Genomic DNA, 16,019 nt, shown 5'->3' with positions numbered 1-16,019 from the left:
TTTCTGTGTCCAGGGATCGGGAGCTGTATCGCTCTGACAACAGATTGCTCTGCCTTGACCTGGCTGACTCTACAGTGGGAGGTATGTTATGTCCACCCTCACACCCTCACTGACCTTGTTCCCGCTAAATCTGTGAGTGCTCAGTGCTGTCCCACAGTCCAGTCCTCAAAGTGCATGAGAGATCCCTCGCTGACTTTTGGAGCATGGGCATGTCTGCAGACTTGGCATGTGGGAATAGTTCATAGCATATGGTTCACAGGGAAAGCCATAAAAACCTTAAAATATTTTTTTTAAAAGGGAGAGACGGTAAAAAAGCAGGAAGGTGACATCACACTCTACCAAAAAAGTACATTTGGAAACTCCAGCTAATTCAGAAATCTACTGCAAGTCTATTTAAAAAAAAAACAAGAGACAGAGAGCATATAAGTCCTGTTATATATAAGCTAAGATAAACCTTTATGTATCCCACAGTCAAGAAATACACATATTAAGTAGAAGTCTTTATAACAGCCAGGGCTGTGAGTGAGTAAAATCAAAAATGACATCGTGCTGTCCCATTGAAAATCTGGAGCCCGTGCAGCCTCGTGCACTCGATCACTTTCCAGGTTAGGTCAATGTAGTTGGTACTCAGGCTAGGGCTGGGCAATATATCAAGTTTTTAAGATATATCGATATATTTTCAAACAAGATATTGGGTAAGACAATATGGTTAATATGGATATAGTTTATGTTGCATTAAAATAACGTTACAGAGGTGCCAGGTCGCCTTTTCCTCATCTCACTGATGATGACTGTCTGTCCCTCTTAACCCTGCTCCTCCTCTCTCTCTCTCTTTTATTGTATTTAAGGAACATTTTTATTTTAGAATGTTACTTTTTAAATTCACAAACAGGTAGTTTATTTTCCATGTGTTTCACTGTTAATAATATACATATCGATATATATTGAGTATCACCATTCAGCTAAACAATATCAAGATATGAGTTTTGGTCCATATCACCTAGCCCTAACTCAGGCTGTTCTGATGAGCTGCGCGGGGAGTGACTCCATCTGTTTAGTTTTGTAAAGAGTGACCGACACTTCACTAGTCAACAGTGACAGGAAACACTAAAACACCTCCTGTACCGAGTCCCTTAATGTGCACAGGAGAATCCTCTTATTTTGAATATGAAACTGTTAATCTAGGTTTAACCTGCTGAATTTTATGAGCATTTTCAAAATGAGTGGTTGTTAAAGTTCTACCTCTTCATTTTAGATGAATGACTTTTCATGCACTATGGTTAGATTATTAGTGCACAGGGTTCAGAGACAACTACTGGGTACACTTTATAATCATGAAGTGAAAGTCATCGTAGTTGGTCGAGAGCGAGACAAAGAAGCAACATAGTGAGAACGATGGCTGTTAAAAGAAGGCTTCATTTAAAATACATTTTTCTCCACTAACAGAAACGGATGAGGAAGAAGAAGAGGAGGAGGAGGATGAAGAGGCTCTGTTGATGGCCAGCATGGGTCTGCCTCTGGCCTTTTCCAGTTCCTCCAGGCAGAGGAGAGAGGTCGGTTCAGTGATGTCTCATAAAATAAAGATGCCAATTAAAATGTAGAATATGTGACATTTCAAACATGAATTTAGCAGATATACATTACAAATACAGTGTAACTTAATATTTGAGTAGTGGCTCTGTAAGAAAGAGAGAAGTCAAAGTCCACACTGTGTTCACACTGAAGAGATATTATAACATATTGTACTTTGAAGAAATACATGTGAACCGACATGTTTGGGGTTGATCTTCTGACTGAATGTTTCTGGTTACGTGACAGAACAGAAAGCCTGCTGCATGCTGGGTAGAAACAGCAGCTGAGGAGGAGGAGGAGGAAGCTGAACAAGATCTACAGGTAGATGACACAGGTAAGACAATGAGCTCATATTAACTTCCTGTAGTATCTCAGGCAGAGCTGCTCGTAGCGTCTGGCTTTAAAGGAAGAATGTGCAACATGTTCCACATAAATAAATCATAAAGTCTATCCTGTGTAAATGTGTCTCTGAGTCCTGACTGTCTACAATGAGGGAGAAGCTCGAGTCCCGCTGGCTGTGTTGTTGTCAGAGTCATGTTTACATGGATGGGACGGCCGGCTCCTCCCCTTGTGTATAAAAGCTGTTTTAGTCAAGAACTAGAGAGAAGAAGAAGAACATACTCACTGATTATTTGGATGTTAGTAAGAGTTTTTAGATCACGATCATTCTGTGTCAGTTTACATGAAATGTGAAGCTACGAGCTAACTAAAGAGCGCTAACATTAGCATGCTAACACAACAACGTGAAGCTACGAGCTAACTAAAGAGCGCTAACATTAGCATGCTAACACAACAACGTGAAGCTACGAGCTAACTAAAGAGCGCTAACATTAGCATGCTAACACAACAACGTGAAGCTACGAGCTAACTAAAGAGCGCTAACATTAGCATGCTAACTCAACAACGGTAAGCTACGAGTTAACTAAAGAGCGCTAACATTAGCATGCTAACACAACAATGCAGGACACAGGTGGCCGCAGCTCGAGCCGAGGACAAGTTTGTCCGCTGTTTGCAGTTAATGGTGTTTAATTATTGTGCATTCTAACTAATAACTCCTTCATGTGAAGGTGAGTGGAGGGGGGGTTGGAGGGGGGGTTGGAGGTGTGTCTCTGGAGGAGAGTGGTGACTTCAGTATGGAGGAGGCGTGGCCAAACAGCAGTTTTTTGTTTAATGCTGGGGCTCAAGGGCGTCATCTACTGGATCAGAAAGTCGCACATTCTTCCTTTAAGTAGTCTGTGCTGCAGCAGCTGTGATTGAATATCTAACCGTAAGAATCATCATTAATGTCAGATGTTAAAGTACAGAGATGATCATGTGATCATTGGAAATGTAAAAACCTTTTCTGTAGCTCTTAATCTTTAAAGTCACTTTTAGAAATGAGGATCAAATGTTTACCTTGGTAAGTGATTACAGTGACCGGGACCAGTGGTTAGTGTGCGCGCCGCATGTACAGAGGCTGTAGTTCTAGAAGCGGGCGGCTCGGGTTCAAATCCGTCCTGTGCCTCCTTTCTTGCTATGTCATTCCACACTAACTCGCTCCCTCGCTATCCGACCCTAACCACTGTCCTGTCCTGATAGGCGTCCAGACCTTTCCATGCACATGTGCTAGTGACTGAAAGCATAGTCAGAACATTGTTAGATAGTCTCTACATGTATTGACTGGCGGGGATGGTTTCCAGGAGTCAGGGTCAGTCCTGAATCCCTGTCTGGGTTTCTGCTGCTCTACATTATCCCTCACTTATTATGTTAAAAGCATTTATTGGCTCCTGTATTCTGACGATTGTTATGAAGCACATGACGTGATGATGTCATTTGACACTGTCTTGTGATCTCTCAGCTGATCAGAAGGAAGAGAGTGACCCACTGGAGGAAGGAACAAGAGGCACCCAAGATGCCGGCTGGGAAGCCTACTGGGGTAAAGTGGACTCCTGTGGTCTTTACAAACCTTAATGATGTAGATCTGTGCTTATTTGTATTTACAGCAGGTGAAGGAGAGCTGAACACGAGCACTCACTGGAGACATGTTGTTGATGTCCACCATACAGAGAGTAAACAGGGTCATACATGGTATCACTGAAAATCAAACCCATTCATTTTGGATGTTTATTCATCGGACATATTCAATCAGACTTGTAAACATATGTCAGTCATTGTTGGTAGTCATGGACGATATAGGCAAGGCAAGGCAAGTTTATTTCTATAGCACTTTTCAACAACAAGGCAATTCAAAGTGCTTCACACAAGACATCAAAATCATCATAACAGAGGAAAGAAAAGAAACATTGAAATAGAACATTTAAAAATCACTGAAATTATTAAATCTGAACATATGTTAAAAAAAAAAAGTAATTACAATGAAATTAATTGAAATAAATAAAGTAAAAATAAAAAAAGAGTTAAAAGTTACAGTGCAGAGTAAAAGTTTAAAATCTTATTAAAATTGTTTAATGAAAGGCAGCTGTAAACAGGTGAGTCTTCAACCTGGATTTAAAAGAGCTGAGAGTTTCAGCAGACCTGCAGTTTTCTGGGAGTTTGTTCCAGAAATAGGGAGCATAGAAACTGAACGCTGGTATACTAATATAATCATGTATGAGAGATCACTATAATGAATATATCACTTAAGTTACCCTTCTTATGAACAGACTCAAATAATACAAAACATCTTTAGATGCCATTTTTAAAACTTAAAGGATAAAAAACATGACCTTAACTCTCAGAGAAACATCTGGACTCACTAGAGCGGCCGTGTGTTACATGATACAAGGTGACTGTCTGTAATCAAAAACCTTTTCACCTCTGAAGTAAAGTTTTCATTTGTGTGTGTGTGTGTGTGTGTGTGTGTGTGTGTGTGTGTGTGTGTGTGTGTGTGTGTGTGTGTGTGTGTGTGTGTGTGTGTGTGTGTGTGTGTGTGTGTGTGTGTGTGTGTGTGTGTGTGTGTGTGTGTTAAAGCTCAACAGGGTGAAGCGCTGCTCTGGAGCAGCTGGCTGCAGCAGCATCCACAGACAGATCATGTGTCTACAGAAGCAGCAGCAGCTCCTTGGGATGACCCAGACACGAGCGCTGCATGGGAGAAACATGCAGCAGAGACATACTACTCCTACTGGGAGCAGTACTCATACTGGGCCTCACAGGGCTGGAGCACCGAGCTGACCGGCTGTGAAGGTACAGAGACCTGCTCAGAGGAACAGAGGGATGAGAGTGGAGCTGAAGTCCAACAGAGACAAGAGGACGATGAGGATGTTGAGACTTTGAATGATCTGCTTGAACAGAGCTGCTCATTAAAAGCAGGGGGGAGCACTGTGTCTGACTCCATGAACAAACTCTCTGATGATCCCTCTGACGGCGGGAACGATCGCAAGAGACCTGCTACCTCCTCACAGACGAACACAGCAGAGCAGAAAGGTAATAACTGTGTTTGTTTATCTGTTTCTGTGTAAAGACTCACAGTACTGTCTGCAACAACAGTCTGCAGGAAGATGAAACGGCTCTGTGGAAGAGTTAGCGATAGCATTATTTAGACCAAAGGTTGGAGAAAGGAGGTCTGTGCCTAAAACAGCAGAACGAGGGACTGCAGAGAATCAGAATCAGATTTATTGTCCAGGTATGCTTACACACACAAGGAATTTAACTTGGGTGAACTGTGCTCTCTTATGAACAGGTACAACATTAAACATCAACAATAAACATAAGAAAAGACTAATATTTACATGACTAAATAAGAAGCAGTGCAGTGGTGAATAGTGCAAAAGATCCTGAAGTAACATGATAAGTAAAATGTAGTTATGTGACAAATTGGTCAATTACAGTATTTACATAAAAAAGTGTGTGTATATTGATCATTTAAATTAAATAATATATATATACATGTATGTATATTCACAGTGACGGTTTGGTTTAGAGTCATTTCACCACGACAGGTCTGACACTCTGTGACTGTTTAGCGTTCATCAGAGTGACAGCCTGAACTCTTATAGTAGAGATGCACTGATCTACTTTTCTTCAGTTTTTATCCGACTCCGATGTATGTGTACTGATACTGATACTGATCCAGATATTATTTTGAATCATAACTAATATTATTATATTTGTTGTTGGTATCATGTGTAAGGTTTCACACAGCTGTAGTAAACCCAGCATTGATTTAGCTTATTCTAATATATTTATCTTGTATAATAATAATAATAATAATAAATCAAAATGCATACAAATTAAAATGATTCCAAGGAAATGTATTTGACTTTTGTGCCGGCTTCACATATAAACAGGAAGCAGCAACAGCTGTCAGGATTTCAAATTAAAGTTTTAAACTGAAGTGTAAGAATTATACTTTTGATCATATAGAAGGAGCTCTTCCATCTCTTCTGAGCGTTGTCATGGAGACGATTAGTGGACACTTCTCACAGTTCGGTCTGAGCGTCTTCAAAGTGAGACTGAAAGTGCTAAACCGTCTTTCTTGATCGGCGTCGTCTGTCCATTATCAGATTTGTAAATGATGTAGATATATCAGGCCCTGATACTGATATCAGATCTGTCCCGTCTCTACTTTTAAGCTTATTCTTCAAAGTAGAGAGAGCTTACAGTGATAACTTGAAAAGATGTGTTAATCGTGCATTTGGTGCTAAAGTCTCGTGTGCTTCGACTCAGATTCCCAGCAGGTTTCCTCCCGCTCTGACAGACAGAACGTCTCAGGTAATAAACCAACACTAGAAGGAGATGATGATGACGATGATGATGTTAACAAACCTCCAGGAGGAGGACAAGCTAAAGTCAAACGCAGGTGAGTTTAAATGTATGTGTATTACAAATATCACAAACTCACAAAGAGCTTTAAAGAGCCCATATTCTGCCCTTTTTGGGGTTCGTATATTTAATCTATGTACCTACTTTTGTATGTTCACAAAAGCTAAAGTTTGAAAAAAGTGTCTGTTTTCATGTACTGCTCCTCCTTGCTCCCTCTATGCTCTGAGTCCGTCAGCTACACTCTGTTGAGCCCACACTGTTAGACCCCACATGGGCCAAGTCTGCTCTGATTGGTCTGCCGATCCACTCTGTTGTTATTGGTCAGTTGCTCAGCACGGTTCTCGGAAATGTCCCGCCTCTTTTACCATATTGGGAATGTAGCCACTGGCTCCGTTTGAGGGGAGCATAAACATTAGCACCTTAGCACTACTGTGCTACCGCAGGCTACAGCATATCATGGGCGTGCTACAGAAGTTAATGGGCGTGCAACATGAGCTGCTGGGCTTGCCACAACGAGCCAATGGGCTTAGATCAGTGATCTCACACTGACAATGACATCGGACTGACACATTTTTATCGAGGGGGACTACATGCAGCTAATGCTACAGCTAACAGGAGGACGTAGGAGAAGCCGTGTTTCCACAGACTTTGAATTTTTGCAAATAGATGTGCCTAAACATGCACAGGACACTTGGAAAACACACTAAAGAGCATATAAAACCAGAAAAAGCAGAATATGGGACCTTTAAAGTCTTTCTATGTGATTTTTCACACTTAAATGTAATATAAATCAAGTATATCCTCTGAAAATAACTCTGTGAGTCATGACTGTCTACAATGGGTGTAACACCCGAGTCCCACTGTCTGTGATGTTTTCAGAGTTTTCAGAGTCCTATCTTCACTTTGTTTACATCGCCCGGACGGCCGGCTGACTCCTCCCCTCGTGTATAAAAGTTGTTTAATTGAGGGACTAGAGAAAAGAAGAATAACATACTGTACTCACTGCTTAACTGTGTTTCTAGATCACGCTCATTTCAGGTAAATTTACATGCAGTATGAAGATACGAGCATAATAAAGATCACTAGCATTAGCATGCTAACACAACAATGCAGCGCAAGTTGTTTTGGTTTCATGCTGGTGTTCAAGGGCGACATCTGCTGGATCAAAAAAATCACATAAAGCCTTTAAACAGCAGACATCAGAGGTAAAGGCAGATCATGTTCACATCTTTGCTTTCTTTTCTCTCCTGCTGCAGTCATGAGCTGGATTTGGAGGAAAGCCCACAGCTGACACCAGAAGAAGCGTGGAGTAGACTGGGACTCAAACACAACTCTAACCCTCTGTAAGTCTGATCCATTACTTTTCTTTACTGCCTGCTTGATCATTATGAATAACACACGAGAAGGTCTACAGCTCAGTGACTCTTACAGAACTAAAAGAGGAACATAGATCCACTGTTTCTCAACAGGCTGAGCAACGCTTTGCTATTACTAAAAAAAACATCAACGCACTACCCTGATTATTTTAACACAACTTTATTTCAAGTTTGGACCAAATCATAAAAGACGAAGAGAAAACAATCCCATCTGTGCATCACTGCAGCAAAGCTCATGTGTTTGTTTGTATAGAAGTATATCTGGACAGAGTCATCTGTCCTTCACTCCTTTTAAAGACGTGTATCACTTTTGACAAATGACTTGTTGACACTCAAATATCAAGACTTTGGTATTTATTTTGAACTCCAAGTCAAATCAGCTTTTGAAAGGATCATATTTATCCACTAATATTCCTTTAGCCATGAATTCTTTAACTCCCGTCTTACAAACATTGGTACATTTGTAAACAGGCCAGAGACCATGTGTTATCATAAGAACGGACACAGAGCTGTGTATTCTCAATGTCCAAAGAAAGCTCTTAAAGCCACACATCTTCTTAACATCATAATGGTGCTCACATAAGCCTTCTTATTCAACTCTGAATATTGTCATATTTACTGGGCTAAAAACCCGAGGTGACAGAGCTTTTACTGTGGCATGCTCCAAATCTGTGGAACAGTCTACCTGTTAATATAAGAACTGCTCAGTCCATCAACAACTTCAAATCTTTGCTTAAAACTCACCTCTTTGCTCTGGCTTTTAATACAATTTAAGCTTGACATTTTGAAATTTTATTCATGCTCCTATTTATTGTGTTTTTATTGTGTTTTTATTGTGCTTCATTCTATATGTTATTTTACTTGTTGTTTTTACTTGTGTGTTTTTTACGCTTGTACAGCACTTTGGTCAGTCAAGGTTGTTTTAAATGTGCTATACAAATAAAGATTGATTGATTGACATTTACAGTTATAGTAGATACAAAGTGTGTATTTAAATAGATTTACTGAATAAAGTGGTTACTTATTTAAATGTTTGACTTATGAGTCTGACACACGGTAGAGACTGACAGTATTTGTATGTTTGTGGTGTGAGGTGTCATGGCGTTAGCATTAACTCCGTGTGATTAAGCTCCAGAATAAATGCAGTAATGATTTTGATCAAGTGTTATTTTGTCCCTCTATGGGCACCATAGCTAAGCAACTGCACTGACCGCAGCGTCTCCCCGTAGTCACAGGGATGGAAAAGAGAATTCTTCAAAACAAACTCCCAGGTGCCTCAGTGTGGAAAGTAATATCCACCTGGAGACATCAAACGTTGACCTATCATTCTCTTTATGAACACACATTCAAAATAAAAGTCTAACAAATAGTCTTTAGAAATGAAAATAATAGAATTTCAAACATGCCATTAAAAAGTGGTCAACTTTTTAAATTATTAATCGTGATGTTAAAAAGTAATGGTCTGAAGTCTGTGGTGTAAACACATCAGAGCAGTTGTTCTACAGTAAACGTCTCCTTGAACGACGTCGTCTTTGTGTCTCAGGTTCGACACGGTGCTCAGATTTAAAGGCGGAGGCGATCAGAAGAGTCAGAGGAAGTGGCTCGACAAGAGATCCGTCTGCAGCATCAACAAACACATCCGCTTCTCAGAGACGGGCGGAGGCAACACAGAGCCCAAGATCAGCTCCACCCTCTGCAAGGTACTACAGCACGATGACACATCTCACTCATCTCTGTTCATTATGAACCTTTGATTCTTAAACTAAACATTTCAAGCACTGCTGCAAATCTTTCCTGAGATAAGGACTGACATAAATGTTTGCCTTCAAAAATATAGAAAAACTGGTGAAGCAGTGACAGGTGATTGGAGGCTCATTGGGGGGGTAGTGAAGTGAAGGCTGGCCCGTGTGGTCGGATCAAACAGAGGATCCACTGAAGCTCAAACTGCTGAAGAAGTCAGAAAGGTGTCAGAACACACACACACAGGGCCTCGACGGGTCAGAGGGGGGACTAGTACAGTTTCAGGCAGGTGCTCATAATGTTTCTCTAGCTTTGATTCTTTTCTCAAACAGCACGATGTTCATTCTGTAAATCATGACACCATTTGAAGTTAAAACAGGATAGAGGAGGCTTTTCTGATGAGCGGTCTCCAAGGCAACCCAATCAAAGCTTTGTTTTTCAACTTGTACTGGAAGACGCTGTGATGAGTTTTCTGTTCATGTTTTGCTGACAACATTTAGTTTAAAGACAGTTTTTCACCACCCAAAGATCTGAATCCTTTCACAAAGACAGAGAATTACAGATGCAGCTTCCTGACCAAGTGTCCATCTCACCTCACCTGCATGCTGAGTGTAGCCTAGTTAGCATGAGTTAGCTTTACTTACTATTACTTTAACCTAACACAAAGACAAATCTCCAAACCCTTGGACCAAAAGAACAGTTTCACTGCAAAGATGCAACAACATCTAGTCAGCATTTCTCTGTTTTTTTATGTGGCATGATCGTTCTTTGAATTGATTAAACTGGAGTTCCTCTGATGTTCAGACTGATGTTGAATCTGTATGAAGTGTAAATTTCATTTAATTTCAAACCTTTATTTATTCTCAAAAAGACACTGAGGTTTCCCTCATTTCCAATACTGTCGAGATTACAAGCACAATAAAACAAGCAACAACACATCAAACACTCAGAATCTGTGACATAAACCACTGAGATCATTTAAAACAGTTACATGGTTCAATGGTGGTGGAAGTGCACGTTAAAGGGTCACTTCACCTTTTCTTTACTGTTCTTGATCATCTCTAAAAAACATGAGTTAGTGTGATCTAAGAGTAAGAAACACAGATTTTGCTCCATACAGGGAAGCAATATTCACTCGTGTAAAAAAGAAGCATGAATTGAAAGTCTTTTAAATGAGGTGCTGCAGCCATGAAATCATATTTTAAATGTAGACTGTGTTTAATAAAATGTGTGTTTAATATATTAAATGTGTTTCTTTAACCAGGTGAAAAACTTTCTTGGAAAGAACCAGAGAGGAGCACAATGTGAGCAGAGTGAGATGGGAGGAGTGAGCACACAGGAACCCTCACATGTGGGGGGCAAAGTGTTAGAAGAAGAGACGAGGAGGATGCAGGAGACTGAAGGAAGGATTAAGGAGGCAAGGGAAGGAGAGAGCTCTGATACACTCACTCAGCCCAGAGCCTCTATGTGTGCTTCCAGTGGGACTGTGGAGAGTGAAAGGGAGGAGGAGGAGCCTGGGAGACACTTAACATCTCTAGAAACTCCTGAATTCCTCCTGCGCGACGCACCTGAAGGCAATAGTGGTAAGATTAACATCTATCAGAATGAGACATCCTGGTGACACCCCCCCAAACGTACAGTTTTCTCTGTGTGTGTGTGTGTGTGTGTGTGTGTGTGTGTGTGTGTGTGTGTGTGTGTGTGTGTGTGTGTGTGTGTGTGTGTGTGTGTGTGTGTGTGTGTGTGTGTGTGTGTGTGTGTGTGTGTGTGTGTGTGTGTGTGTGTGTGTGTGTGTGTGTGTGTGTGTGTGTGTGTGTGTGTGTGTGTGTGTGTGTGTGTGTGTGTGTGTGTGTGTGTGTGTGTGTGTGTGTGTGTGTGTGTGTGTGTGTGTGTGTGTGTGTGTGTGTGTGTGTGTGTGTGTGTGTGTGTGCAGAGTTAAATAGGAAAGATGGAAAGAAGCCAACAAAGAAGAAAAGACAGCGGAGGAGGAAGCAGCAGGTCCCAGCAGAGATGGCAGCTGAACCAGAGCTAGCCAAATACTGGGCTCAACGCTACAGGCTCTTCTCTCGCTTCGATGAAGGGATCAAGCTGGACCGAGGTCAGTCTGCACGCCACGAGCACGAGGATAAACTATCATAATCATGTCACAGTGATAACAGACAGTGCAGGTCATAGTCACAGAACTCCTGGGCGTTTATTTTTCTTCACTATCTGCTTTTTAAACATTACTGTACATATATAAACAACACAACTTCAGAAGGTCAACACTTTTTTATTTTTTATATTCAGGTCTAATTACAGATTTTCTATAGGTTCTTGTTTAAATGTCACATATATTTCTATCCCTGCACGGGTTATGTACATTTCTTGTACAAGTCTATTTTTAATTGCACAGTTTAAGTTTGATTCATCTAGGGGTATTCTTTAAATCTTTTTTTCAGGTTAATATATATGTATGTATGGGAGGTGGGGGCGTTGGTTTTGTGGTTAATTTGTAACAAATGTTTCATGTCATGTACGTCTTTGTAACCTGCTACTGGATGCTTTGAATTTCCCTCAGGATCAATGAAGTATCTATCTATCTATCTATCTATCGATCGTTCTTTCTTTCTTTCTATCTATCTTTCTATTTCCTCCCCTGCATGGCTGACACATTTCTGTGTGTGTGTTTCAGAGGGCTGGTTCTCGGTGACTCCGGAGAGGATCGCTGAGCACATCGCCCTCAGGGTGGAGCACAGCTTCCCGGACTCCCAGCTGGTCATAGACGCCTTCTGTGGGGTCGGAGGGAACGCCATCCAGTTTGCACTCACTGGAAAGAGAGGTCATTCTTCTTTATAGATCCTCTTGGGCCCGTTATAAAATAAAAGTTTTGACTACAGCTATAACTTTGAGTAAGGGTAAATTATTGAACATTACAACATGATCGTAGATAGACACCAAAGTTTACTGAACATTATGTCCATGAATAGTCATGACACGCATTACTAATCACTTAAAGGGTTGACTCATGGAAAATCATCATGATATTTCTTTTATTTTTATACTTGGTGGAAGACTTTTTGTGGCTCACCTGCAGTACCCACACAACCCACCAGGGGACCGCTGCCCACACTGTGGGAAGCACTGGACTATAAATCATCTGCTTCTAGGACTCACTGTCTCACTGCCTCTTTTTCTTTCCTCTTCATCTTCTTAGTCCTGGCTGTCGATATCGACCCGGTGAAATTGGACTTGGCGCGGCACAACGCAACGGTTTACAAAGTCGCTCACCAAATCGACTTCCTGCAGGGGGACTTCCTTCAGCTGGCCCCCCACCTCCGAGGCGATGTGGTCTTCCTCTCACCGCCGTGGGGAGGGCCGGACTACCTGACTGCTGAGGTGTTTGACATCAAGACCATGATGGAGCCTGATGGATATCCTTTGATGTTAGAGCTGTGATGACTTTAGAGCTGTTAGAAAGAAACCAAGTCTTTTAACTTTAAACTTTCTTTAAATCCCTCTGTTTGTTTTTCTGCTCCAGTTGATGTTCTATTTTGCAAAAAAAAATCAATCTAAGAAGTTCCTGCTGTGTTCACACACATTCCAGCCCCCCTCAATAACAAGCACTGCCAAAAGTAGACTTGTAGTTTTCCATTGGACAGATGAATCATTAAGCTGCTTTCACACTGATATTTACAGGAGGAGCTTCATGTGTGAACAGATGAATGTTTCACTTCACCTGGAGTTCCTCCTGCCAGCCCCCAAGAGTGTGTTTGACTTATAAAGTCAGAGTGAGCTGATGTGAGAACGCCGCAGGATATAATTAGGAGAATTCACCTGGAGCCAGTGGGGAGGGGGGAGTGATGTTTATATCCTGTGATTGGAGTCAGTGCATAGACTGTCTGCACGCCGCCGCTACAATCTCTGCACGTTTTTGAACTGCTGCATGAAGTTTCTGTCCTCCAGTTTGTTCTTCTCCACTCTGTACTTCATACTGTTGTTCACACTTCACTGAGCATCTACAGTATATAAGGGCACATTTTCTCATCACAGGGTCTCATAAAGGACTCTTTTGTTTTTTCCACTTTGCTGTTTTTTTACGTCATGTCTTACCTCAGGAGACCCCCCCCTCCTCTTTACACAAAGAAGGTTGATATCTTCATCTCCTCTCATCAATAATAATAATAAATTAGATTTATATAGCGCTTTTCTAAATACTCAAAAATGCTTTGACAGGAAACAACAAAAAAACTAAGCAAGAGTTAGTGGTTGTAGGCAGTGATGAAGAGGGAAGTTTTGAGGGATTTCTTGAAGGAGGGGAGTGTGGGGGATTCTCTGATGTTTTTAGGGAGAGAGTTCCAGAGGGTGGGAAAGCCCCCTACCCCCCCCAGGACCGATAGTTTGTCATGCAGGGGGGGACAGGAGGTTTGCATTGGCAGACCTGAAAGTGCCGGTGGAGGAGCTGTTGTTTACAACAACAATGTTTACAACTTAAAGTTCATGTTTGAAGTAGAATTATTCTGTAAGACTTTCTGGCTTCTTCCTCAACACCAGACACATTTGAGATTTTCCGTCTGGCCAAACTGATCTCAAACAACATCGTGTACTTTCTGCCTCGCAATGCCGACGTAGACCAGGTCAGTGTTTTTATATTTATTTCAAACATGCACAAAAAAGACTTAACACCTGTTTAAGACCGGTACAGACGGATTCTCAGGACACCAGGAAGATTTCTACAGTGAACATTTTTTTCACATTGAAGTGTCACCACAGTGACTCCTGTTGAGTTTTCAACCTGCTCAGGTTGCCCAGGTTCACGGCTTTAAATGTGACCATGTGACCTCATAATCCAGCTGTGTTTCTGAAGACGACTTACTCTGAAACTCAGAGTTTATTAGACGCAGTTAGTGTTTTCTGTTTTACACTCCAGCAGCTTGAGCAGCTGATTGATTACATATCATCTCCTTGCCCGTCTCTCCGCAGATCGCCTCTCTGGCCGGCCCAGGAGGAAAGGTGGAGGTGGAGCAGAACCTCCTCAACAACAAACTGAAGACTGTGACTGCTTACTTCGGCAGCTTGATCACTTCAGACGCCGAGTAACTCTGGACGCTCGACTTCATGTCAACAAGCTTCAAACCTGCGTCAGACCATGTTTCTTTATTCACTCCTCGACGTTCTGTTATTTAGATTCTGTTAAATATGAATGCATATTCTTATATTCTTTAAATGATTCTGATGATCACATGTTACAGAGTTACTGCAGGTGTTTTTTTGTACTGAACCCTCAGACTGAGGCTTTGAGAGTTTTACAATATTTCTATTTTTATCAAGTTTTAATTGTTTGTGAGAGCTAATAAATGTTTTTCAGAAAGCTCATTGTCATCATCATTACTGGTTATCAGACTATATTTGACTTTTAAGTTTCAGTTTACATTAAATCAGAATGAAGTTAGCATTGGATTACATGACTCGTACAGCAGACAAACATAACCTGGACGGTTGTTTGGGAAGCACTAATTTAGAGTTTCATAGCAAACACAAACTTTCTATTTTAAGGTTGATTCTTTTCTTCATTAAAAATCATTTTTAAAACAACCCAATAAAATTTAAAAAAAAAAACACTTGTACAAGTTTTCATCAAAAGTTTGAGCATGCAATTAGCTTTGACAATTGTATGACCTTTAATCAGCGAAGTCTTATGTCATTTATCTAACACGATGCATTACAGGGTTAACCTCGGAATTGATGTTTGCCCTGCCCACCTCCATGATGTCACACCAATGAGGGCGTGCAATTTTATTTATTGGGTTATTTATTTATTTATTAACAGCTATGGCTCAAACTAAAAGGTTTTAATTTTTATCAGGCAAGAAAGTAAACCTTTTTTTAAACTGTCACATTCAGTCTTATGTCCACATGACCCTTCATTATTGTGAAGACTAAATTATTAAAGGTCACATATGATGCAGAATCCACTTCTCCATGTTCCTCCAACTCTAATATGTGTCTCTAGTCCGTCTACAAAGCCCCCAATGATGGGTAAAGTCCATCCTCTCTGTCTTCTGCCTGCTCCACTTTTCAGAAAATATGTGCTCAAACAGGCCGTTTGGAGATTTTCCCTTCATGACATCACAAAGGGTAGTAGCCCCTCCCCCAGGTGGGTGACACTCCCACAGCTAGGTGTTTGTTCTGCCCTCTGAGTCTGCCTTCTCACCATAAACAATAGGACATGCAGCAAGAAAGACAGAGTACACCCAAGCCCTTCCAGAGAGGGGGCGTGGTCAGACACAGCTCATTTACATATTTAAAGGTACAGACACAGAAACAGCCTGTTCTGAACAGGGCTGAAATAGAGGGGTTTATAGACATGATCAAATACAGGATCAGAGTGGATTTAGAACAAGAAACTTCACACACGTTTTGAGGAGCTCTGGGACTTATTGAAGAGGAGGATATGTGACCTTTCAGCAAAAAGTAAGTCTTGTGCCATAAGATATGAACTTGTTAAGGGAGCCTGAGGATCATTAGACTATAAGAATGGTTTCCACTCACAACATAAATGTGCTTTAAACTTTGAACCGATTTCGGTCAGCTTACACCCCATGTTGTTTTTTG

The 16,019-nt window shown here is 41.1% G+C and overlaps 1 protein-coding gene across 1 annotated transcript in view; it reads left to right on the top strand.

The window, feature by feature from the left end:
• Positions 1-14,775, top strand: part of tgs1 (trimethylguanosine synthase 1) — a 15,400-nt gene extending 625 nt beyond the window's left edge. Inside the window, exons 2-15 of the mRNA XM_020651776.3 lie at positions 14-81; positions 1,447-1,553; positions 1,819-1,906; positions 3,410-3,487; positions 4,522-4,974; positions 6,217-6,349; positions 7,569-7,655; positions 9,232-9,388; positions 10,693-11,011; positions 11,359-11,523; positions 12,100-12,246; positions 12,622-12,838; positions 13,963-14,041; positions 14,388-14,775. Of these exons, the coding sequence (XP_020507432.2) occupies positions 14-81; positions 1,447-1,553; positions 1,819-1,906; positions 3,410-3,487; positions 4,522-4,974; positions 6,217-6,349; positions 7,569-7,655; positions 9,232-9,388; positions 10,693-11,011; positions 11,359-11,523; positions 12,100-12,246; positions 12,622-12,838; positions 13,963-14,041; positions 14,388-14,504 (2,215 nt within the window). The 3' untranslated portion in view covers positions 14,505-14,775. The remainder of the gene's footprint in view (positions 1-13; positions 82-1,446; positions 1,554-1,818; positions 1,907-3,409; positions 3,488-4,521; positions 4,975-6,216; positions 6,350-7,568; positions 7,656-9,231; positions 9,389-10,692; positions 11,012-11,358; positions 11,524-12,099; positions 12,247-12,621; positions 12,839-13,962; positions 14,042-14,387) is intronic.
• The last annotated feature ends 1,244 nt before the right edge of the window (positions 14,776-16,019 follow it).

This window comes from Labrus bergylta, chromosome 4 (genome assembly GCF_963930695.1).
Source record: "Labrus bergylta chromosome 4, fLabBer1.1, whole genome shotgun sequence".
NCBI lineage: Eukaryota > Metazoa > Chordata > Actinopteri > Labriformes > Labridae > Labrus > Labrus bergylta.
The sequence above is the reverse complement of the archived record's forward strand: the minus strand, read 5'-3'. Positions and strand labels throughout refer to the sequence as shown.